The 24,700-nt window shown below is 29.1% G+C and overlaps 1 protein-coding gene across 3 annotated transcripts in view; it reads left to right on the top strand.

Moving 5' to 3' along the window:
* The window catches only part of LOC143225067 (uncharacterized), an 80,105-nt gene extending 56,571 nt beyond the window's left edge, over positions 1-23,534 (top strand). For 2 of the 3 annotated variants that reach the window (XM_076453766.1, XM_076453767.1), the window contains exons 8-13: positions 1,589-1,762; positions 6,306-7,393; positions 9,362-9,446; positions 11,458-11,592; positions 14,424-14,604; positions 15,962-23,534. In XM_076453766.1, coding sequence (XP_076309881.1) covers positions 1,589-1,762; positions 6,306-7,393; positions 9,362-9,446; positions 11,458-11,592; positions 14,424-14,604; positions 15,962-16,314 — 2,016 coding nt within the window. In that variant the 3' untranslated portion in view covers positions 16,315-23,534. The remainder of the gene's footprint in view (positions 1-1,588; positions 1,763-6,305; positions 7,394-9,361; positions 9,447-11,457; positions 11,593-14,423; positions 14,605-15,961) is intronic. The other variant, XM_076453768.1, reaches the window with a different exon arrangement.
* Positions 23,535-24,700: the final 1,166 nt, after the last annotated feature.

The following is a 24,700-nucleotide window of genomic DNA, read 5'->3' on the forward strand; positions in this document are numbered from 1 at the left end:
CTTTACAACTTGTATTACTGTACTTTCTTTCTTACTGCTGTAAACTAGATATAAAAATTGGGTTTAATGCTATTTAAGTTTTTAATTCAAAAATTAAACTTTTTGTTTTACCTTGATTCCTTTTTACAAATTTTAATAATTTTACTTTAATTTTAATTTTTTACTGGATGTTTGATGCAGGTAGTGTAGTTGCTTTGCACCATTAAATGCCAAACAACCAACTAGCAAGCACTGTCAAAATCTGTAAATTAATACAACACTGAAAACTTTTAATTATCAACCATACTTGATAATTTCAAACAAAATTGTAGAAATTAGCCAATGTATCTGCAAGTTAATGAACAGTATAAGCAGAAGAAAACCTATACTTGCAGTGGTTTTAGATCATTTAATCAGAAGTTTGTGGCATGAAAATATGAAATCTTGATTTATCAGAGTTCAAACCACTTTTTATTGGACAGAAAAAAATCTGTGTTGTTTTATTTGAATATGAGACAGGTATGTGATATTTTTCACACCAATTAAGTACATCCCTTTATATTTTTATGTTCCCAACAAGATTTTTAGGAGCATTAGGCATCAGATACACATCAGTTTTGCATCCTGACTAGTCCTTTAGCTGAGTTTGTAGAGCATTTGCTTTTGCTTGCAACAGGTCTTGAATTCATTTCATTTTGAGAATCAAATAAGAGTTGCATTAATGCATGTCATATCATGGAGAAGTGATGGGTAAATGTTTTCCACTTGTTTTAAATTCAGTCCCATTCAGCATTCATTACTTTTCTTATTTAAGATAAAGAGGAAGTATAATCAACTATATTAAAATCACCAATAGTCCATTAACAATAATCAGTTGTGATGGATTTGTAAATGTAAAGCTAGTAGTTTGTTGTTTAAACCATAAATCGTGTCTTTGTGTATTCATATTTTCATGTGTACATTCTTTATTGGTTATTGGCAGTTAAATACAACCATAGAAAATGTCAAAATATAAAATTCCTGTAGTTTTTTTATTTTAGAGTTTAGGCCACCTTGATCCTTATTTTACAAATAAATTCCAAATTAAATTATTTCAGAGCTTATATTTTTATTTTCTTAATGGCATATTCAAATTTTTCTTGTAAACCTCTAGGAATTGTCATAGAATAATAATTATAAGCTACATACAAATATGGAAACAGATTTTAATAATAGAAAAAGTAAGAAATAAACTGCTCGTTTTTATTATAAATATTTCAAATGAAAATGTTTACGTTGACTTGATAGTGTAGTTTTCAAAAGCTTACAGTGATTGTATTTCTGAAGCATATTCTGTTGACGAATGCTGGTCAGTAGTTTACACCATAAATGTATTTTTGTAGCTTATCCCTTGTATTTTTTACTCTTAGGAAGTTCTTTCTAATATAAATTTTATTGTCAGTAACACATACTGACAAAAATAATTCCTTTTGAGTAATAAATTCAAATAAACAAAAATTTCCATTGTTTCTGTTATTTTTTGTTTCTAGATTAACACATCATATTAAGCTCTGCAAAAGGATGCATCAATATGTAGCTATTTATTAATGGCTGAAACAATATTTTTCAGTTTTGGATGAATGAAGATATTGATGCTGGTAATAAAGACTTTACTGGTGACTTTGCTGGTTCCGCTGCAAACCAGTTACCTCTTTTTCCACCTTTTCAGCATTTTGAAAATTGTTTTCAAGGATCTTGTCAGCCTAGTGTTCTAGAAAACATTGTTGATGGGTCAAAGAAATATGTGAGTTTTATACTTTTTTCTGGAATATTAAATTGAATGTTATGTCAAAAAAAAAGGAGAACAAATATGTTTTTTAGGTTATTTCTTTCAAATGGGTCATGAACTGTAACATTCATTTGTGAATTCCTTCATAAATGTATTTATTATCTTTGATTGTGAAAAGAAATAATCAAGTTTATGAATAATGTATAAGTGATGCACAGTTCTTCATGTTATAATCTGATAAACTTTGTGATATAGGAATATATTTCATCATTTATAACCTCCTACTGTGTTAATACAAATTATATATTTTTAACGTTTCTCACACACACATGTTAACTATATTTATATTTTCAGTTATACACATAGATTTGTACAGGTTATATAATAGTAAAATATATCCCCCCCCCCCTATAACAAATGTTAGAAATCTGGTAATACCAAAACCATCTTTAATTATGGACATTTCTGGTTTAATTCATGATATTCTAAGAAAAGCACCATCAGCTATTTCTTGAGAAGTTTTGATAAATCCATAAGTTTAGAACGGACACAGATTTAAATTAAAACAATAAAGAGAATATGCAATAAAATCATGTAGCAAATTTGTTTAATAATGTTGTTAATAGAAAATAATGTAATAAAGAAATGCTAAAATATAAGTATAAACCTGTGCATCTTTAAAAAGTAAAAGAAAATAATAAAAACCACTAAAAATCTAAAAAATGATTAGATTAATTACAACAAGAACAAGTTCATAGCTTCTTATTTAGTGTTGGGTGATCATTGAAAAAGAATATTTCACCTGTTTTCCATTGCAAGAATTTTAAAGTATTTAAGAAGGATGGGTTGATTATTATTCTCACTCTATAATCAATAAAAGATTCAAGTGGATTGGTTAGGTTATATCCACTTCTAATCTCAATTTCCATTTGCTTAGATATGCATATTTTGTAGGTGATATATAGTTTTACCAACACAGGTGACTTGACACAGCTGTCACAAGTGTATTTATAAATGATCCATTAGCACATAATAATGAGTAGAGTGTCTTTGGTTTAACCCTTTTGGCACTGAATAACTTTTAAATGTTTGGCATGCTGTTGAATATCTATGTTTGATACTTTAACTAGTTACGGTATCAGTACTAAAAGCATGATATTTCGAAAATAACTCAACAAAAGTTCCTGAAATATTCAGTGATTGTACCCAATACTATATATATTAAATTCAATACATAAAAATAACAGGAATAAAGGAAGGTCGCCTGCCACGCTGAGCCTTCAAGTCGACTGCGGTTGCCAACCTCACCGAAAGGGTTAAACAAGTTTTTAATTCTAAATGTTGACACGTTGACTTAAATATTAAACATAGCTTAATTTGTAGGTAATATGTCTTGATTATTTTTTGAATTGCATATTTGTGTTCAAAACTTTGTTTGACCATGATAAGAACTATTACACAATAGTGAATGGCTCCTTGTATACTATATTATTTGTTTAAAATGTTTATACAGTAGAGTGAAATAAATTAGGGGGGTACCCAGTACTTTGTAATTTTGGAAATTTCAGAGTGAAGACAAGATTTTTCAGAATAGATATTATGTATCCTGTTTAAAAGGTTTAAAACAAAGTTATGTTTGAAGGAGTTGTGGTATGAAACTTTTGAAACATACATTTAAGCATGTAGATGTTTTCCTACAGTAAACAGACGTGGCAAAAAGAGTGTTTGTTTGAATTTACTTGAATGTCTTAAACAAGTTGAATGTTGTTTTCTTGCATTTCCTATGTAAAGTGTATGCATGGATATTATAAGTTTAAGTATTTTGAAAACTCTTTAGTATGATCAGTGTTGTGAAGAAATAGAAAAGCATAATTAACATATCTTCTACATAATGCTAATTTATAATAGAAGGGGCATTCATCTAGCTACTGACATTTATAATAACAGCAAAAAAATACTCACAAGTCAAATGGGTGATCCAGTTGCCAACCCCTCCTGTATCAGGTCATGAAGACTGCAATTAAAAATGATTATCCTTAAAGCCCAATTTAAGAAGCTGTTCACATTTTTGTTGGTTAGAATGGTAGGCATCTTTGGTTAAGAATAACTGTTTAATAATAAGTTTCATAATTTCTTTAAGTAGGATTTCAGTGAATAATGACTCAACATCAAAGCTTACTATAACAACTTTTTTATCTGGGTAATTTAGAGATAGAGATCTCTTGAGCAAAGGAAAAAAGAGTCTATAAGAGTAAATACATTTTATGTTAGTGAATTTAGTGCAGATATAAGACATTTAGCAACTTTGTTGGCTTGTGAAATGAGAGTACATAGAATAAGTTTGAGAGGTAAGCCATTTTTGTATATTTTTGGTGTTCTGTACATGAGAAAATTATCCAAGTAGTCATTAAACAGTTATTCCTAACCAAAGAAGCTCAGTATTGTAACCATCCCACGCTTGTACAGGGATAAGTCTTCGGACTTACAACGCTAAAATCAGGAGTTCGATTCCCCTTGGTCGACTGAAGCAGATAGCCCAATGTGGCTTTGTTATAAGAAAATATAAATGCAATATTGTAACCAAGAAACAAGTAAATAGGCCCTCAAAGACAGTCACTTGGTTTTTTTGATAATCTTCTTGATCAGATAAATAGGTTGGTAATGTGATCATGCTTTAGTTTGACTTTTGCAAATATTATTTTTTTGTTATTAAGGATGTTAGTGGCTGGATAAGTGCCCTTTTTATTACAAACCAATATTATTTAGAAGATATGTTGATGATATGCATCTACTTTTTTAAAAGACATCATGCCAAGAAGTTTCTATATTATCTGAACTCATAACATCCATGTTTAAACTTTACATGTGGAATGCAAGAAGTAACTTGGCTTTTCTACACGTTTAAGTAAACAAATAAACAATATCCTGTTTTACTATAAGAACACACATGCAGGCTCATACATTCCATTTTAATAGTTTCATACTAACTAATTGTAACATAACTTTATTTTAAGCCTCCTTAAGACCATGTAATATCTATTCTGGCTGTTTTTACACAAAGAAATTTCCAAAATGTATAAAATATCACAAAACAATGACCATCCTTTCAATTTCATACTGTGACACAAACAAAATAGAATGTGAATAGGTCACACACTTTCTCAAAATATCTGCTAGTTTCTTACTCATTTTATGAGCAAATAAAGTTTTAAACACAAATCCAGAATAAGAATAATCAGAACATATGATATTGATCATTGTATGTTTTGTATTTCAGTCAACATTTAGAATTCAAAACTTCTTCAAAACAAAAACACACTATCCATCTGGATGTACTTATGGGTTATTTATATGTAAGGTTATGGTAGCTGTAAAGCTACGTGTGTTGGTAAAACCTATACATCATCTACAAATACATGGGAATTTCAGCTAGAAGGTTGTGTAAACTAACTAATACACCTGAGTCTTGCATACAATTGCAAAGTGACAGTAACAAGTATGTCATCTTTCTTCAAAACTTAAATTCTTTGCTTTAGAAAAACATATCATGAACTCTTTATTAAAGAAATCCTTTCTTTATAAAGTTTTTTCTTAACATTATTATTTAACATGTTGCTATATATTTTACTGTATGTTCCATTACTTTGGTACCATTTAAGTCTGTGTTCTTTATAAACCTTCAATCATATCACAAAGCTTGAACTTGTCAATTTGGGGCTTTCAGTGCATTAAGTGACATTCAAATCCTACTCTTCATTCAGAGTAGTCCAAGAGTTGATGATTGTTGTTTTGTAGGTGACGCCCATTTGGTCTGTCAGTTCAGAACTCCATTGGGTTTGTGTTACGTTTACAGACATATTATTCCAAAATTATTGTTTCAGTTTCTCATGAGTTAGAGCTCTAATAGTCTAATGTGTTGCTTTGCACTGTTACAAATATTCTGTTGTTTCACAATTAGGAATGGAGTACAGATAGCCCTTAAGGAGCAACCAATCTAGTTTTCATTAGGATTTCTTTGAACTGAATTTGTAATTTTAAAGGATACACAAGTTCAGTGATTATCTTCATAAAAACTAAATTAAAATGATGTGTCCATGCCCAGAAAATGTAATATTTTTTTTCACAGTACACTAGAGTTTTGTTTTGTAAAACTACTAAAGTAATTGACTTCTTGCTGGTAGTAAGTGATGGGGTGACTTGATTTTGTAAAAGCACATATTACCTTATGAACTATGGAATATATAACAAAAATATATTTGTAACATTTTGCAAACAAGCTGAAGCAATGTAAAGTTATTATGTGTATGGTAAACTATGGTCGATAGAACTGTAAAAACATACTGCACTATGATAGTTATTTGCATTTTCCATGACTTACTGATATGAATTAAGCAGTTCATTTTCTGTTACTTTATTTCACTACCTTAAATTTACTGTGTGCAGCTGTGACTACTTTATTTAAGTTTAAAGGTAAAAATATATATGTATATTGCTATTATTTATATAAATATTCATTTTAAAGTACTTGAATGCAGTTAATGTTTCTTTGTCATTTCAGTATTTTACCAGAGAGCAACAGATAAATTCAGATGAACACAAGTCAGTGTTATCTAGCCAACAGTCCTCAAAACTAAATTGCAATTTTCGCTCAGTGGGATATCCTAGAGCTATACGAGCTGGATCTGATTGTTCAAAGAATCCAAATTTACATGCTGATAGCAGTTTCAACAATGTTATGCAGAATCAAGGTGATTTTATCCCTGTAGACACTGGTAATCCTGGGCAAGAATCATTTATGCCTCTTTTAAGTGCTAGTCATCTTCAGAGAAGTGATAGAGTTTCATATGCCTCACCAAGTATCACTGGACCTGTAATTCCCCAACAAAATCAGGCTAACTCAAACCAGCAACTGCCTCATCCATATCATAACTTTCCAAGAAACATCAACCAGCGACATCAAGCATTTCGTAAAAATTCAAATATACAACGCAATCTTGACAGCAATTTTACATTTGAACTTGGGTCTCAAATTTCACAATCCAGAGGAAATACTGCAGCTTCATTTGGCTTTAATACCAAAAAAAGTCTTCCTATATCGTCACATCCAGAAATTCAGTCTCTGCCTAATGGCTGTTATACTGCCCTAAAAGGTGATTGTTTACCAGCTGTATCATCAACCATGAGCTATGATGGTCTCAAAAATGGTTTGGGAAACCAAAGTGGAGTTTTATCAGGATTGGATAAAATATCAGTTAATGGTATTAATTGTCCTTCTCAGATTGGTTTACTTACAACTCTTGCTTCACCACCAATTTCAATTCAAACATCTGAATTTGTTGATCATCCTTCTCAGCATCCAGTGAGAGGAGTTCTGCATCCCCAATTTTTGTCTGAATATCTTACCCCAGATCTTTTTGGATTTTCATCTGGCTCCAATCCACACAACCAGACATTGAAATATTCTGGACCATTTTCTTCTCCATCTGTTGTTGATTCAACTAGTGAAGTTTACCAACCATTTGATGCATGTTTCCAAGGAAAAGGAATTCAGCCATTTTATGGAACTGGTGAGGTATTTTTTGATCAAATACCACCTACAGCAATTTTACCAGTTGGGGCTCACTTCTTTGGAGCACGAACACTGAGGTAATAATTATCAAAAGTAATTTTTATTTTTTATTATTTTTTTTTTAAATTAAGTCTTGTAATAATGAAGTTTAAGAAATAAAGTTAATCCTTACAAAATAATTGCTGCTGAATTTAGGGGGATTGCAGTAAATATACTGTGTTAAAACATAAACTCTAGAATTTGGTAATTTATTAATCATTGGACTAATTGATGAATTATTCTTATATGAGATTTGGGTAGCTGAAAATAATCAAAAGTAGTAATAATTGAAAATCCTAATTTTGATTAGTTGATTATTTTCATAACATTAAACACTAATCATAATTTGGACTAATCAGTTATTTTGCATATTACTAATAAATGTAAGTAAATCAACCAGCTGTAATTGAAAACAATAGTATTTTCATAAAAAATAATACAAACCATTATATCTGCATTGGTAAGCTTTAGAGTGTTTTATCTTTCACACCTAATCATACCAAATTATGGTATTTTTCTCTTTGAATTCACATTTAATTTGGAATACAGCATTGTAGGCCTATTTGTTTATAGATCATTCATTGTACAGTGTACAACTAATACATCATACATTTTACCTCACACATAAAAGAAATGTATATGCAGAATTAGAATGTTGTGTGTGAAAAAGTAAATGGTAGGACTAGCCTATAAAATGAAATTATGCTGTAAGTTATATACAGTAGACTACATGAAAAGGGTGAGACTTAAAGTATAATACTTATGTGTAAAATCAGATTAAAGTCAAGTCAGCAAATATATCTTATTCTACTTTTTTCATCCAGATGGTTTATTACCTGGATGTATACTTTTTCCTTTTGATATATAATAACGTATAGTATTGTATTTGTTTGTAGTATATTTAATACATCAGTGTCATAATATTACATAGATATGTATGTTTGAAATTTTGATATTTGAGGAAGAAAGATTGGGGAATAGGGCTAAGCTTATCTGTTTGCCAGGAAATTTACTAGTATGTGTGTAAGGTAATATAAATATTCCTCATAAAGGAAAAGCAAAATCATTGTTCATAAGGAAGCCCTGACTTAAAAATGGTTTGTAGCTTATTTTGAAAATTAGCTTTAGCATTAACTACAGTGTAATACCTTTTAGATTTGTAAATTATTATCCAGTTTGAGAGTTTGTCTCTAACTCTCTTTTTTTGATACAGGGTATTTATGATGATTTTTTTGTTACATGAATTTTGGTATTGTTATTATTATGGCTTGTTTTACATTTTCTGTGTGTTTGTTTGTAATTTTTATCATTGCATCTTATCTTGACTGAAGGTCTTCACTTTATTTGATATTCCACTGAGTATGAGCAAGGTGGCAGTTATGTGAAAAGAAATTGTGGTCTGTTATATGGTAAATTAGTGTGTATTAGACAATTTATGAGAAGATATTTCAGAATAAGAAGACAGTCAAGAATGCACAGTAGTTTTGTGAGACAAGATGTGAAGTTATTTTATTTATCTGTTCACAAAAAAATCATCAGTGTAGCATTTCTAAGTGCAAATTATTTTAATGCTTCTCGGTAAGAGTTGTATTTCAGTATTATTTGTAGAGATGTTGGCAGAATTCTGACCCATTTGAATATCAATGAGAATTATTTGTTAGGACACTGCTGTGAAAGTTATTTAAGGATAAATAAGGTACAGATGCAGATTACATAATTTGAGTTGCTTGCAGAATTTCTAATTCTACTTATATAAAATGGATTATGGTTGCACATTAATATTTTCTTAATATTTTACTTTTACCTATTAAAATATTAGATTGAGGAATTATTATTTAATATTATATCTTAAAGTAGGTAACAATAGCTCATAGTGATGTTAATTATGTAAAAACCATCAATTTTAAACTTATTCATTAATGTGTGTATATATATGTATGATAATGTTTATTAAGATGTATTAACATTGTGGCATAGCGAAGATTACTCTATATTGAAATTTTTAGGCGCAGTGGTCCTTCAAATGAGCTCCACCTTCGTCTTGAAGAATGCTATGAACAGTTCCGAAATCTTGAGAAAGAAAGAAAAAAGGTAGATTGCTAAGAGTTGGATGGCGTTTTTAATTTTCATTTCAAGGATAGTTATGTATAATGTGTAACAAAAACCTTAATCTTTAACAATGTGGTTGATATATGTTTAGGTTTTAAAGTTCTTGTATGATTGTACATCATGTGAGTATCACATTTCAGTATGATGAAGTGCTTTTACAGAATTTTTTTTATAAACTGTAGGGATTCTCAGACATTCACTACTGTACTTTCACACATCTGTTTGTCATGTGTAGTCTTGATCAATTGGAAAAATATAAACAGAACCAAATATCCTTTCATTAATATGAAAGGTTTTCCCTTCCTGTTGTTCCAGCAAAATGAAAGCAGTGATGTTGGGGTAGTCCTAAAAATTATCCCAAATACATTTAAAATGGTGATATCTGAAAAGTATGCACTATGGTTATACATATCAAGGTGAACAAATAATTTAACTTAGAGTAACTGTTATAAATTGGATAATTTCATTTAACTTGACAAGAATACTTACAATAGGCCTAAAAGTATAATGCAAACAAGTTTTATAATGCTACTGAAATATGAACTAATGCTGTCACAGAACAAAAGATTGTCTTCATAGCTCTGAAATCGAGAAAAAATGTTTTCAAAAAATTATAGAAGAAAAATTGTTCTGCCCAGGAAATAAACTATCACAGTGACTGTGTTAAAACATAGCCAAGATTGTTTTTTTATTTCTATTTTTTTTCCATTTAAAAAGACTAACACATTATACATAAATCAAGAATAATTCTGGTTTTTTTTTTTTATCTCAAATAGCAAAAACATTATCATTCTTTCAGAACATCTTGAAATCTGTGGAAGTTGCTTTCTGTTTGATTATCTGTTTTAAAATTTGGATGCAGGTGAAATAAAAGAAGTGGGCTACACAAAAAGTTAACATAGAAATTGGTACATGTACTGATCATGCAATTCTTCACCTTGTATCCAGACTCTTAACTTACAGATTGTTTATTTTATTTCTAATGTTTTTGGAAACAAAATTAAAAAAAAAAAATTGTAACTTGCAATGACCAACCACAAAATAACTGAAATATTTATTCTTCATTCTCAAGTTGTTTAATATATTTCTTAACTTGACTTTCAGTTTTATAATATCTGTAAAATTGTAGATAGTTTTCACATTTATTCTTTATTTATTATTATAAAAGTAAAAATAGGGATCTTCTTAGGTTAGTTAATACGTAAAATAAATAATGATATAATATAATTGTCCTACAAGGTAGGTATGCAAGTAGCTTGTAATAGCTCATAGATAATGTAATTTGACAGGGTAATGGGAGCTGTACATGACCTAAACAATTTTAAAACTTGTAATATTACAGATAGTAGTTAGACATGGTTCAAAGAGCAATAACTTTTAATCATAAATAGATGTAAAAGCTTAGCTATTTAGAATAAATGAATGCAGTTTCATGTAAAAATTTGAAGTTCTAGAAAGACAATAGGGTAATTTAGATTTATTTTCCATTTCTTTTTGGTTGTTATGAGATCAGTCAAATTAGCAGATACAGTTTTGAGATATGGTAGAGAAAATAACGAATATAAAATTTTATTTAAATAATCATTTGAAATGTATTTAGGAGGTTTTAAATATTACACAAAGGAAATTTGAGATTTTTGAACTGAGAAAAGGTATTTTAATCTTAACATGAAAATTACTTTGCATGTGGAGTTTCTGAAAACAAATACTCAATATATTTTATTAAATATTAAATAATTATTAAAAGTACTTCACATAAAAAAAGCTTTTTGTATATGAAAGACTACCAAAATGTTTAGAGATATACACACTATATTGAAAGTTAGAAATAGTAAATATATATAGACTTTAAATGAGTACAAAGAGGTTATATGGTCAATAAGATTGACAGAGCTTATGTTGAGAGAGTTAATGGGTTCTCTCACTAGTCTTTATTTTAAGGAAATTTCCAAGATTTTGTTTCAGCTTGTAAAAAATGCTCACTGTTTTTCAGACTGAAGCTGAGTTGGCAAGACAAAATCCGGGTAAAAAAATATCTAGCACCAATAACATTCCTATTCCTCGGCTGCCTCCAAACCCTTCTCGTGTTGATCGTTTAATAGTTGATGAATTAAGAGAACATGCAAAAGTAAGTTAGTCTTCCTTCAGTCATATATATATTATTAACTCTACATGAATTATTTATAATCACACAGTTTGCAAAATTTTCTTTGTATTGGTTAAAGATATGTATGTTTGACAAGTAAGTATGAGTAACTATGTGATTTCAAGAGCGTGAAGAGTTGTGTGGAGTTTCTGTGGTGGGTTTAATAAGTTCATTGATATGTGAGAAAATAAAGATGAGAGATTTGCCTGTCAACATCTGTAGCTGGGGTATGTATTTGGTGGAAATTCTGAAACCCATATAAGGAAAGAAAGAAAATATAAAAAGGGTAATCCACAGCAGATAAGTGAAGATTAAGAATTTATTTAAATATTTGCATTCAAATTTAAAAAGTTAAAATTAAGTATTAAAATTTGAATTATAAACTTTATTTTGATGCCAAATTTATTAACGTATATTGATGGTAAATTGCTGAGATAAATTTTGAAAGTAACGGTGTGAAACAATGATGTGCATTTTGACAACCCTGCCCCCCTACCCTGAATACACATAGGTTTATACCTTTTTTGTGGTAATTTCTTTGTATGTGTGGGATTTTAATAATTAGTGTGCATTTTATTTGTTTACAGCCCCTAAATACCTACTTTTTGTTTAAAGATATGTAGTAACTATGCTTAAATTATATTAAATATTTTTAATTTATCTAAAATTGACAAATGGTAACTGAATTAAAAAAAATCGGTAAAGTCAGTGCCACTTTTATCTGAGTCATTTAATTTTTTATCTTTTTTTCATAACTAATTTTTTATTAAAATGTATGTGGAGACTGAAATCTTGTGATTGATACAGAACTTCCATCATACTTTAGTTTGAGATCTGATGATTAGCCACAAACCCATTTTACGAAATAAGTCATTGTTACCTATATTGATAAATTATGAAGTGTATTTATATTATCATAAGTTTACTCATTTAATTTCTGTTTATATCATTAATACTTGTTAATTTAAACTTTATTCATCCTTGCTACTTCGATGTTTGTGCAAGTGAGATGTGTTATTTTTTGCCACTTTATTAATTAATGTTATCAAAAAAGTGGCTGCATAAAGTACAAGTCATTTTGCTACTTGTAGTTTATATTAAACACTTGTTAAGTCATGCCATAGTGTTTCAATTTTATTTTTTTTATCCCAAATTTCTATATAACATTACCTACCAGCATGAATTTATTTTTTATTTGTTAGCTTCTTTGCACTTTTTGACCTAAAATACAACGTTAGACAACCAATATGTGCTTCATCGTAAACATTGAAGCACATGCATTTTATTGGAGTTGACATGTGTTAGAAGTCAGTTCTGTTACAATGACACTAGCTTGAGGGTCACCTCTCATAGGAATATTTCTTGGCTGTGAATTGTATAATTTTATAAAATGGATAAAAATGGTGTTCCTTCAAAGCCCACGTTAAGAAAGAAAAATTCAAAACATTTTCAGGAGTGTTTTGAAGTAGAAAAGTGTAAAGACACAGTACATTATTGTGAGGATTAACCTATAGAATCATATAGCTCATCAATAAACAATGACTGAAAATTAGTCAGACATACTTATTACATTTTATCTGCCATTCTACATTTGGTGTATGTTAGAAAAATACGTTAACAGATGTGATATTCCCATAACTATAACTTACCTTTTTGAACATTTAAAAAAGTACTCCCAAACCATGTCAATATATATATAAAAGAAAATGTGTGTGTTTGTTATGTGGCACTCCTAAAAGTATGTTAACAGCAGAGCAAGTGATGCTCATGTGCACCATAGCATAAATAGCCCATAAATACTCTTTGATATTAGCTTGCATTATTAAAATGCTTCTACAAAAAACAACCCAATGGCACCTGGCACAGGTATTGGTTTCTGAGGCAGCAATGAATGTGTTGAGGAGCAATATTAAGTATCCATTCACATTGCCCTCTTACCTAAATCATTTTTTAAGAACTATAATATTTTCTTTCGAAATAGCACAAAGGAATATAAAAGCTGTAATTTTGTGTTGAAAATGTATTGTTTACTAAGTTTCTAGAAAGGGATTTTGTATAAAATATATAAACAGTGGCTATCACTAATTCACTTAGTTTTTGTGCACAAAAAATATACCATTGTGGGTGGAGTTGTAAGTAATTTTTTTTACTCTTGTTTTTCATATGTATGTGTGGTTGGAAGAGAAATTTCTGAAAATGATAGATTATTTTGGTCTTTAGTTTTTCTTAGCTTGTCCTACATACATGGGTATTTCTTTCAAGCTAAAAGATTCTTTTACTATTTAACTTGTTTGTATGTTTCTTTAGTAAAACACCAGGTAGGCTGTAAATAACCCTAGTTGTAGCATATGTCTTTTTTAATTGCAAGAAATAGTAATAAAAATTAAATATTTAAATGTTACTTCTAAATTGTTAAGCTTTTGAAATGTCAAAAACACAAACTTATGCAACAATTTTAATTTTCTTTTTCATTTAGTACAAATTTTAGTAAGTTGACATTATTTTTATGCTTCAATTAGTGAGAAAACATAAGTGTAATTTTTACATTTGTACATACATTTATAAAAGTATTTTAAATCTGTTTTGAAATTCTAAACTACACATAAATGTGTGTGAGAGTGCATGCACCTGTTTTGCTTATACACGTGTGCATATGGTTTTCTTATATTACAAAGCCAGATACCTAATTTCTATAAGAAAAAAAAATCATTGATAATTTGGCTTTACTAAAAAGATTACATGTACCTGTAGGTTATTTTTTTAATAATTAATACTTTTTAAACATCTAATTGAAACTTCTTTTTATCACACAGATTATTACTTTAATTGCAAAAATGGAGCAACTGAGAGGCACAGAGATACATAAAAACATTCATAAATCAATGGAAAAGTGGCTGGAAGCCATTCGCAACGTTCAAGCTCGTCGAAGAGATGAGATAATTAATGCAACCAATCGTCATCGTGGTAGTGGTAACAGATTCCAAGAAGATAAAGGTAAGATAGTTACAGTCACAAGGACATGTAATAATTTAGCATTTTTAAATTCTTAATTTGGGGAAACCAAATTATTGCTCATGTCTTTCTTCTCTTCTTTTTGTTTGAAATTAACACAATCAATTTGAAAAAAATAAAACATTTAGTATTGGGCAACTGTACTATTTGTTATTTTAGTAACTATTGAATGAGTAAAAGCCAGTGTTTTTTTCAGTAATTCAAAATGTCAGTAATGTTTAAGTTTCTCTATAAGTTCATTTGTTGGATTTATGCTATCAGTTTGGCATGAATACCTGTAAGTTAGTAAGTTGTCTAGTATTATTATGCACAAGACACTCTGTGACCTCTGTCCATATGTGCCACAGCTCATCTTGTGGCTTGTGATAGCTTGATAACCTTTAATACGTTAGACTACGTTTGTCTACAAAAGACCTATAATGTTTACTAAAAGCTTGCAACTCATAAAAATTACAATTACTATAATAAAAGTTGTGACAGTATGTATACTTTTGTGGTTATGTGGTAGTTGTGAAGATGGTTAGTGATGGAGCCCATATAGAAGAGAGTTAAGCTCTTGTTATGTTTGGTCTGTCACATACTTCCATGAAACATCTTTAATTTGATATTTGTGTAATTCTATGAATATTTTATTCATTATAATTGAGGTTTTGTTCAAAATAATACTTAGTTATACATATCAACATCATACTATATCAATATAGGTTTGCTGGTAATTGTTTATTATTGAAAATAACCAAAAATCCCTAATTTAGCAGTTATTGAAGTATGCCAAGTTCCATAATAAAATGGACTTCGACACACTTGAGTAACTTTTTACCTAGCTTAAAATTAAACTGAAAGTTGGTCACATATGAGAAAGTAATTGTTTGTATGGTTTTTCAGTTGTCACTAATAAGCAAAATATTTTTTCTCTATATTCAAGTTTTTGTGTAAATAGTTAATTATTATATTAATACTTTTCATGTGACCTACTATCGTAAGTTTAGTAATTGATAAGTAATTTGGTGTTCTAGAGCAAGAAATGAAAATTGCTATTTGTTTTATCTTTTAAATCGTCAAATATTTATTTTTAAAACACGCTTCATGGTTATGAGTCATTTTGCTGTTTCGTTTTATGTTATTATATCTAGATGTTTAAAAATACAGTTAGTTAATTTTCCAATGCAAGCAAAATAAAAAAGATTAAAAATTTTAATAACTTTGAAAAAACAGTATAGTAAATACTTATTTGATAAGGCCAACAACCACATCAAGCCTCTGAACAGAAACAGTTCTGAATTATCCTCTGAAGCTTATTTTGTATGACTGAATTGATTTTGTTTTCTTTTTTTTTCAGTTTTCTCATCCAGAATACCTTTCTCTGCAGATGTTATTGCTTTGGCAGCAAGTATTAATGAACTGAGTAAAGCATCCCGAGGAGCTCGCACCTCCATGTGGTGTGCCTTAGTCACTACCATTTTATTCAGTGTGGATCCAGATCTAGCATCATCCCAATCCTTTTCTGATGATGCTCTACTTGAAGAACAAGAATCTCTTTCTTGCAAGACTTCTAGCGAGTCATTCCTACCAGAGAAAAGCACCATATCGGTCACAAAAACTAATATAATCAGTCCATTGCCCACAGTCAATGTAATTGCCTCTACAGCCACACCTTTCAATCCTGGTATCATGTCACAAAAGGATAAATAATCTTTCAGCTACAGTTATAAGATGAAGGTACCTGAAGAGAAGAATTTTCATGTTCTGTGTCTACTTTTCACAACCAAAATATTTATTTACATAAGTTCACATTCTTAAGTGTATAGAACTTCTTGTGTATCAAGTTAAGGTTTTTGTTTTTCCAAAATTTGCAATGAAGAATAGTGTCATCTTATGCTCTCTTTCCTCTTTTTTTTTCTTATTGATAATGTTCATTTAAAAAATTGTTTTTTCAAAATATGATGATACAGTTATTTTCTATTAATGCATTGGTAATTTGTTTTGTCACATCCAGTATTTGATTCTTACTCATTGTATTTATAAAGCTGTATTTCCTTTGAAAAAATAATTTTAGAAAATTCAGACTTTCATCAAGATACCATTTCATTTAGTTAATATAATTAATTTTATTGTCTTATGTGTCATTATTTTCAAATAATGTAAAAGTAAAGCTTTTACCTTTTGGTTGACAAATAGAACAATGGATTTAAGCTAACAAATTAGTCATATCCAGGTAGATTCATTATACAGGTATTTTTGAAATTTATAGCTTGCATTATTTAGGTCTATAGAGTGTGTAACATTTACACACTATTTTCAAACGAATATGATTAATGTTTATGATGCTTTAGTGTATCCACTCTGTTAGACATTGCTGTGATGTGGATTGGTGGACCTTTTGTGGATGTTGGATATATTTCCTAATGATAGTGCTTGTATGTGATAAGCTTTATCTTAGATAGAGTCAACAGTTTGTTAAGTGCCTCAATATACCCTACTCTCTCCCTTTTGTAGCACAAGTAGATGTTGTTTTTAACATTTTCTCATAAAGTTTTATAGATTTCGACAAAATATAGCATGTGGCTACATAAATAGTTCAAATGAGATTCAAGAAAATATTGATGTTGTTTAGATGTGATGTCACTCTCAGGGTTTCATGATGTTATGTCCCACCTTCTTACAGAAGAATTGAAGTTTTACTTTGTCAGAATTCATTGTGAAAGTAAAATGTTATTGTAGACATCTATATCCAGTGATCTATGGCTAAACTGGCCATGTGAAGTTATGAATCAGATCTGAGCTTTTTATGGTTATTTAGCACATCAGTTGGTGCCAAGTATATATATATATTGTTCATAGTTTTGTGGTGTAATCCAGTCATCTAGTTTTGCTACAAATTCGTTGTTTCATGTAGTATAAGTGATGTGGCCTTTTAGATAGCATTAAAAGTTGTATTGGTAGCAGATTTTAATATTAGCATATAAGTATTTTAGCAGTTATTAAGCAGGAGTAATCTGCATTGTTATACAATAACTTAAGATTTGGAAGTTTAAATGTCGTGTTTTTAGCTCAAAATGAACTCTTCTCCCTCCATTACACATTGCTTATAAAATATGCAAGTACTTAAACAAGAAGTGTTATAAATTATAATTGTGTAGGAAAGTACTAGCCCCTCTTGTAAAAAAAAAATTATCTGTGGTAATAGTAGCTAGTCAGAAAGTTTGTGCAAAAAAACTTAATTTATATTTTCTATCAAACAATGCATTAAGCCAACACTTTCGTAAACCATCTGTGTAGATGCAGTTTTAATGATTATTAGCAGTTGCGAGACACATTAAAACTTGAGAGAGAAAAAAAGAAAACAATAACCTTTTTTTTGTACTAAAAAAACATCTTGTGTTCATGCAATGCTCAGTAGATTAAAGGTAGCTAAAAGAGAAGGAGTTGATTAAAATCATTAGAAGACATTTCTTTCAAAATGTAAATTATTAGTTGATGCATATCTTTAAAAATCTTTTAAAGAATCATACTGTGTTTCGTAGTGCAGAAGTTTTAACCTGTTTTACTACTAAAATTAATTAAACATATGGTTGTCGTCAGTTACAACATATATCTGTAAGAATGTGATAAAAGTTGTCGAAGTATTAAATAGTTTAATCTTGGAAGCATGCCATTTAGCTATGTTATGTATGTCCGAAAGTGACATTAGTGGGGTATACTTACTTAAATATTTGTTATACAGAAATAACATATTTTCTCATAGTTTTTTAAATTGTAATTGACAGTTAGAATGTTTAGGATTTTTTATATTATTTGAATGAGCTCTGAACATGAGATTCAGTTGACTATTCAATGCTTTATGGTGCCATACATATATTCTACATGACAAGACATTTGTTACTTTTCTATATTTGTAGCATTTCTGGTAATATCTGCATTTTACTGTAAAAAAATTAAAAGAAAAAATTCATTTATATGAAAAGAATGTTTATTCAAGAATGAACAAGGTTTATTTGAATGGCTATTAATGAAAGAAGAAATACTCTATGTTAATACAAGTTAAATATGTATGAATAAAAAGTTGAGTTAGAATCACTGGTATAATATTAAAAGAAAGTGAGGAGTTTAGCTAAATTTTGTTTTTGTATTACTTCTGGTTTTCTGGATTTATTTTTTTACTTGTTTTAGAAAAGCATTTGTTTCAAGTAAATCCTGCTTGTTTTTCCAATTTTTTGTTGAGGTAAAGAATTCCAGACAGAATCCGTTTCTATTTTAAGTAGATATAGTTAGCAGTAGCATTGCTAAAAAAATAAAAATCTTATATTACTATAATTTTTCTGTTGTATTAATAAGGACAGAGCAGATGCTTATATGTATAAAACAAAAATGTTGATATTAATTTTTTCCACATATGTATTTTAACAATTTTGAATTATAAGACTGTAACCGTACATACAATTGACAATCAGTGCAGCTGTAAGTAATAACAGGACAGTAAAAAAGGAAAATAAGGGATTTTAAAATTAAATAACAATTACAAGTGGCTCAAAATTACCTTCTCTTTTGCTGTTGTACTCTATATATAGTCTTGCATGCCTCTTTATAACTTAAATATTTGTAATAATAGTTCAGAAAAGTATACTACATTTTAGCTGCTGAACCATATGATATGTCCAAAGAGGTGAGTGCTGTGCCAATAATATCAGTTTGTGTGTTTCAAAGGTGTTTGTTAATGTTTCAAACAATTGACAGCTTTATAGAATCAGTGCTTAATTTTCACATATGTAGGATATTGGCCTCTGTTTTTATATATATATAAATGTAATTTAGAGTAGAGTTGTGGTGCTAATTTTTATAACTGTTTTCGTTATTTTTAGTTAAAAAATTATATTTTCTTTCAAGTTTTCCCCCCATCAAGTTGAATGTATGGTACCCATTAACCTGTCTTTTGAATTAGTATACTGTCTTGAGACCATTAATGATAAAATAATTGCAACTTCACACACATAGATCTTTATAAACTAGTTGTTAAGTACCCAGTTACCTACTTTTGACTTACAATACTCCTACCATGGAAATTTTAAATATGTATTTGATGAAATAAAATTTTTATAAATATTGTTGAAAGAAATACTAGTTCTGGGGAACTCTATTTTTATCGTTAATTTTCATGTATTCTGTCTGTCAAGGTGTTATCATTTGGTGTTTTGTAATTATTGATTAGAAAGGTTGAGTAATTGTATTAGCCAAGTAGTTTCATTGGATCTTTAAAATATGAAATTGTTAACTACTATTTGTCTTAAGATGCGTGATTGGTGTGTTGTGTATTGACATAAAAACTTTTGAGTACTAAAGTAACAGGATTAATTATCATGTCTGTTTCTTGCAGGTACTCTTGTTTATTTTCTCTGGTTACAGTTCATATTTGTATGCACTTTGAAACTTGTATAGGTTTAGGTAATTTAAGATGTTTGTAATTATCTATAAAAATATCTTTATTATGATATAATTGTTATGATCTAAATGCATTCAGGAGGCCATATTCAGTTAGGCATTGGCATTTATACTGCCTCATAAATATTTTAGTAAAATATTTCTGTGCTTAGTTTCATTTTATTGTCTTTCTCTCAAGTTTTTCAACCCTCTTAATTCAAACTAGAGCTAAGATTTGAATCATGCAGTGTCTCTTGGCTATTGTTTAGTAGCTAGGAGAGTATTGTTAAAAGTGCCTGTTAATATTTGAATTAGGACATGATAAAAAGGTAAAATAAATAGATCATTCACTTCAAAATGAACAGAAAAAGTTGTATATTATTTAGTTTATGAAATTGTGTATATGCATGTTGCTGTATATGAAAATAATCTAATGTCTTAATGTTCCGGAAGGAAGCTGCACCAAACTTTTAGTCTGTCAATTATACTTTTCTTTTTTAAAACATGTTTAAAAATTATATGTAGTTTCAACATATCTTTGTTTCAAAATATAGACATTAAAGTTAACAGGCACTGATTTAAGGACAGTTTTCTACTAACTGAATGAATTTTGTTAATGTTGAAAGATTTAAGACACATCTTTATATATATATAAAGATTTAAGACACATCTTTATATATATATATATCTGAAATATTAAAAACACTTTTACACCTAATACTAATTTCCTTTTGTTCTAGTATCTAGTCCAGTTCAATTTAGTGTCTTGTGATACTGCATTTGGTACTAAAATAGTATAAAAAGCAGACATAACTTCTAGTAAAAATAATTGTTGATGTAGATCATAAGTATGAATCTAACCTATCTCTTAGTATCTGTACTGTCAAGTGTATTTACTTTTGAAATAGAATGAAGTTTTAATGGTGTGGAATATATGTAACTATTCTTGTACTGTACTGTTAAGAAACTTGTATGTCAGTAGTACAGAAATTAAGGGATATGTCTAGTTTAAGAAACAATCCTCAGATCGGGGCCATAGGGAAGTGGGGAGGGCCAATAAGGTTATGGCCTTACCACTTTTTCAAGACAAGTATAGATGTAACTTGTGTATTAAAACTTGCTTCTTTTAATTCAATACGTGTTGTGTGTATGCAGTATTTGTAGTTAAATAGCTCAAGATTTAATCTCATTGCATTAAATTATCAAAATTTTTCTAAGAGAGCCTACTCCCAGATCCCTTAAAAATGGTAGTGTGACATTGACCTGATCACTCCAAAATTGTTTCATACAGCAATGCAGATATCCTTTCTTCAGTCAATAATTTTTAATTAAACAGCATGTCTTGTGTGTTTTTCATATACTGTTTAATTCATCTAAATACTGTCACTGAAAGAAGTTATATTGTTCCTGGTAGCTGTATGTTTATATATAGATGTGTGTGAGTGTGCATGCATGCATATGTGATTTTTATGTATGAAATTAAGCATTTTATAATATATTTAACAGTTCTTAATGTGAACATTTCTTTTAGATGGTGACTAGTAATATAAGTGTTACTTTTAAAATTACAACAAGATCTTTGTAAAAAGTTGTTGTTTTTTTAAAGAAATAAGTATGTTGCTTATAGTTTATAATTAAAGGGTCCCTATTTTTTGTGTTTTTAGTTATATAAAAAGTAACTTCTAGTCGCTTGGTTCTCTATCCTGTATTAGGACCAAAGTACTGTATTGATTGCTTTATATTTAAACTGCATGAATAATGTATTTACTTCTGCATTCCTGCTAATAGCTGACTATTCCATATTTAATGATGTTCATAACATAGAAAACTATAAATTTTTTTAGGAGTGGGAGTTCTTTAGATATAAAACACTGATATTGTTGATGTGAGTTCCGATTTGATCTCTGACATTACTTGTTCTTTAACCACTTCATAAATAACTGGTAATATTTTCTTATATGAATGTGGATTTGTAGATGGCTGAAGTATTGCTTTACACTTAAAGGTTGGTAGATACTTATTGCAAACTTGCACAAAGTGAAATATTTTTATTGCAATACTGACAATAGTGTTAGTGTTTAATGTGTAAATATTTGATATTTATCTGTTTTCAAATATGGTGTCTTGTAGTTTTTTATCAAACAAAGAAAAATTAGCTGTGATTCTCAAGTTCCATCAAAATTTAGTTTAAATAATTAGGCAGTACTTAAATGTATTATTATTGAGTTTAGCATTCAAGTTCTTTTTTGTGTGATCTTTATATTTCTTCTATCTTGCATTCCATAATTTACAGTTGTTAGATAATTATTAAAAGCTTAAACTTTATATAAATCTATTAGGCTTAACAACTGCAGGTATCCTGGGGAAAAAGTTTTTTATACCTAAATTAATAATACAAGTTTAAAATGTTTTTCATTCATATAAATTGTTTATTTTCAGTAATCTTGCTGGTGTTTTAAATGAAGTTTCTTCAAAAGTTTTGAAGTTCATATAATAATGCTTTAGGAAATAAAAATAATATTGGCATGAAATGTTTTACAATTCAACCATGTATGTAGTAGGCAGCTACAGATTTATACATACATATAGTCTCAGCTATCCCAATTGAACAACAGTAATTTTATTTCCCAGAATGCTTCTTTTTTTTTTTTTCCTATTTTCCAGCTATTCAGTTATTTTTCTTTGCCTTATTTAAAGATTGTGACATTTTGACTAGATCATGCAGTTGGCTTCCCAAACCTCAGGTTGTCATACTAAAGTACTATTCTAAGTAATATTATGTTACATCATTTATGTGAATAGTTTAGATTATTTCACTAAATTTTTCAAAGAAAACAAAAGAAAATTGTTTTAATAATAGTTATATGGGCTTAGATATTTTTTTCCAAACAAGTGGTGAAAAGGTTGTTTGTGATTAACTATAGATTAAATTTCTGATTTGTTGCAATCATATTTAACTATAAAGAATACTAGTTTGATTATAGATTTACAAATAAAATAATTGCTTTAAATGCTTTAGTGGAGACTCGAGCTTCACAGTTCCTAGTTGTTATGTTAAAAAACACCTTGCCTTTTTCTATTCAAAGTGCAACGAAGTTTGTTTTCAGTTCCAGTTATTGGTTTGTGATGTTAAACAAGTAATTCAACCTTTAATATTTCTAGTTTGTAAATTGAGGAATTAAATAACTTAAGAGCATAACATGTCTTTGTAATGTTTCCTGCAGTAAATTAAAAACTAAATACATCTATAATACACACCCAACTTGGAACTGTGAAAAATATGGGTTGTTAGAGATTTTGTCTCGAGTTCTGCCAAAAATAATGCAGATGTTTTTTTTGTTGTTTTTTTTAATTAGTATAGAACTCTAGATTTGAATGCTTGTTGTCTTTCACTTTCAATTATGGTATTTCTCGTTATCTGATATATATTATTACAATGTAATGTTGGTATAAGTATCAACCTTTTTAAATAAATATTGCAGTTTTTAAAATTAAAAGTTTGCTATGTATTATAAATTTATACTATCACATAAACTATTAGCTTTTGAAAGACTACCTCAGGCATGTACACTATTTTTTTAGACCTTTGTAAATTTTTTACTGGTTATTTTGACTCGGTAACAAGACCACTTTCCTCAGTGTTCTCCATAGGCACCATAAAATAAATAATTATTGCCACAATTTAGCTGAACCAAACTATTCAATCATTATTCTTAGCAACAGAATTAACATTTCATCCAAGCACTACATGCTGTATTAATACTCATTCTAACCAACTTCAACTAAATACAGGTGCCCATAGCAGCAGCATCCATACTTTGTTCTGGGCCCTCATATTGAATATATTGTGGGTCCACTATGGAACCTTCCCAACAAAATGTTGGATGATTATGTATAATATAATAATGATATCTGTGTGGGCTCATGTGCATTGCACACCATATGTCTGATCTACAGTGAATTTGTCTATTATCTTACAGACTTCAATCCACACATATTAGTTAGTACCACAGGAAAGTAAATACATATAACCTCAGTGAAGTAAGACTTATTACATAAAAATTCAGTCACTCAGTCTATTTTCTGCATTTGTGGAAACTACATATTCTTTATTGTTCATAAAAGAGTTGTACACCCTGTAGAGTATTTTCTCAAGAGGAATCTATGGTCCTGTTTGTGACATCTTCCACTACTGTGATAAGTGAATGTGAGTTTTACAAAATTATACTACTATTTTGCTGTGTAAAAATCATTCAGTTTTTAAGAAAACTGGTCAATAAGTCTATTCATTTTCAATTTATCAGTTACCAACTGTTTTAACTTGGACTTGCATTTTAATGGGGAAAACTGATTGCTTGGAAAGCAAGGATCACAATTCCATTTCATATGGTTTAGCTCTGATAACCAAATGGAAAATCACATAAAATGTATAAATTTCGTCACAAATTGTCGTCTAATAACTTAAAGAATAACAAATACCACCTTCTTTCACTCATTGATATTTCAACGAAATGACTGTGCTAGCTATGATAATTAAGTGATAATTACAAAATACTGATGGCACATTCTGTCAGACTCCAACATCTGATTGTTTTGAAAGTGAAAGCCCTTTCAGCTGTTGGTTTCTAAACCAAATAACTGACCTAGTTGTGATGAAATAGTT

The sequence above is a fragment of the Tachypleus tridentatus genome, chromosome 9 (assembly GCF_004210375.1).
Source record: "Tachypleus tridentatus isolate NWPU-2018 chromosome 9, ASM421037v1, whole genome shotgun sequence".
In the NCBI taxonomy this organism is placed as follows: domain Eukaryota; kingdom Metazoa; phylum Arthropoda; class Merostomata; order Xiphosura; family Limulidae; genus Tachypleus; species Tachypleus tridentatus.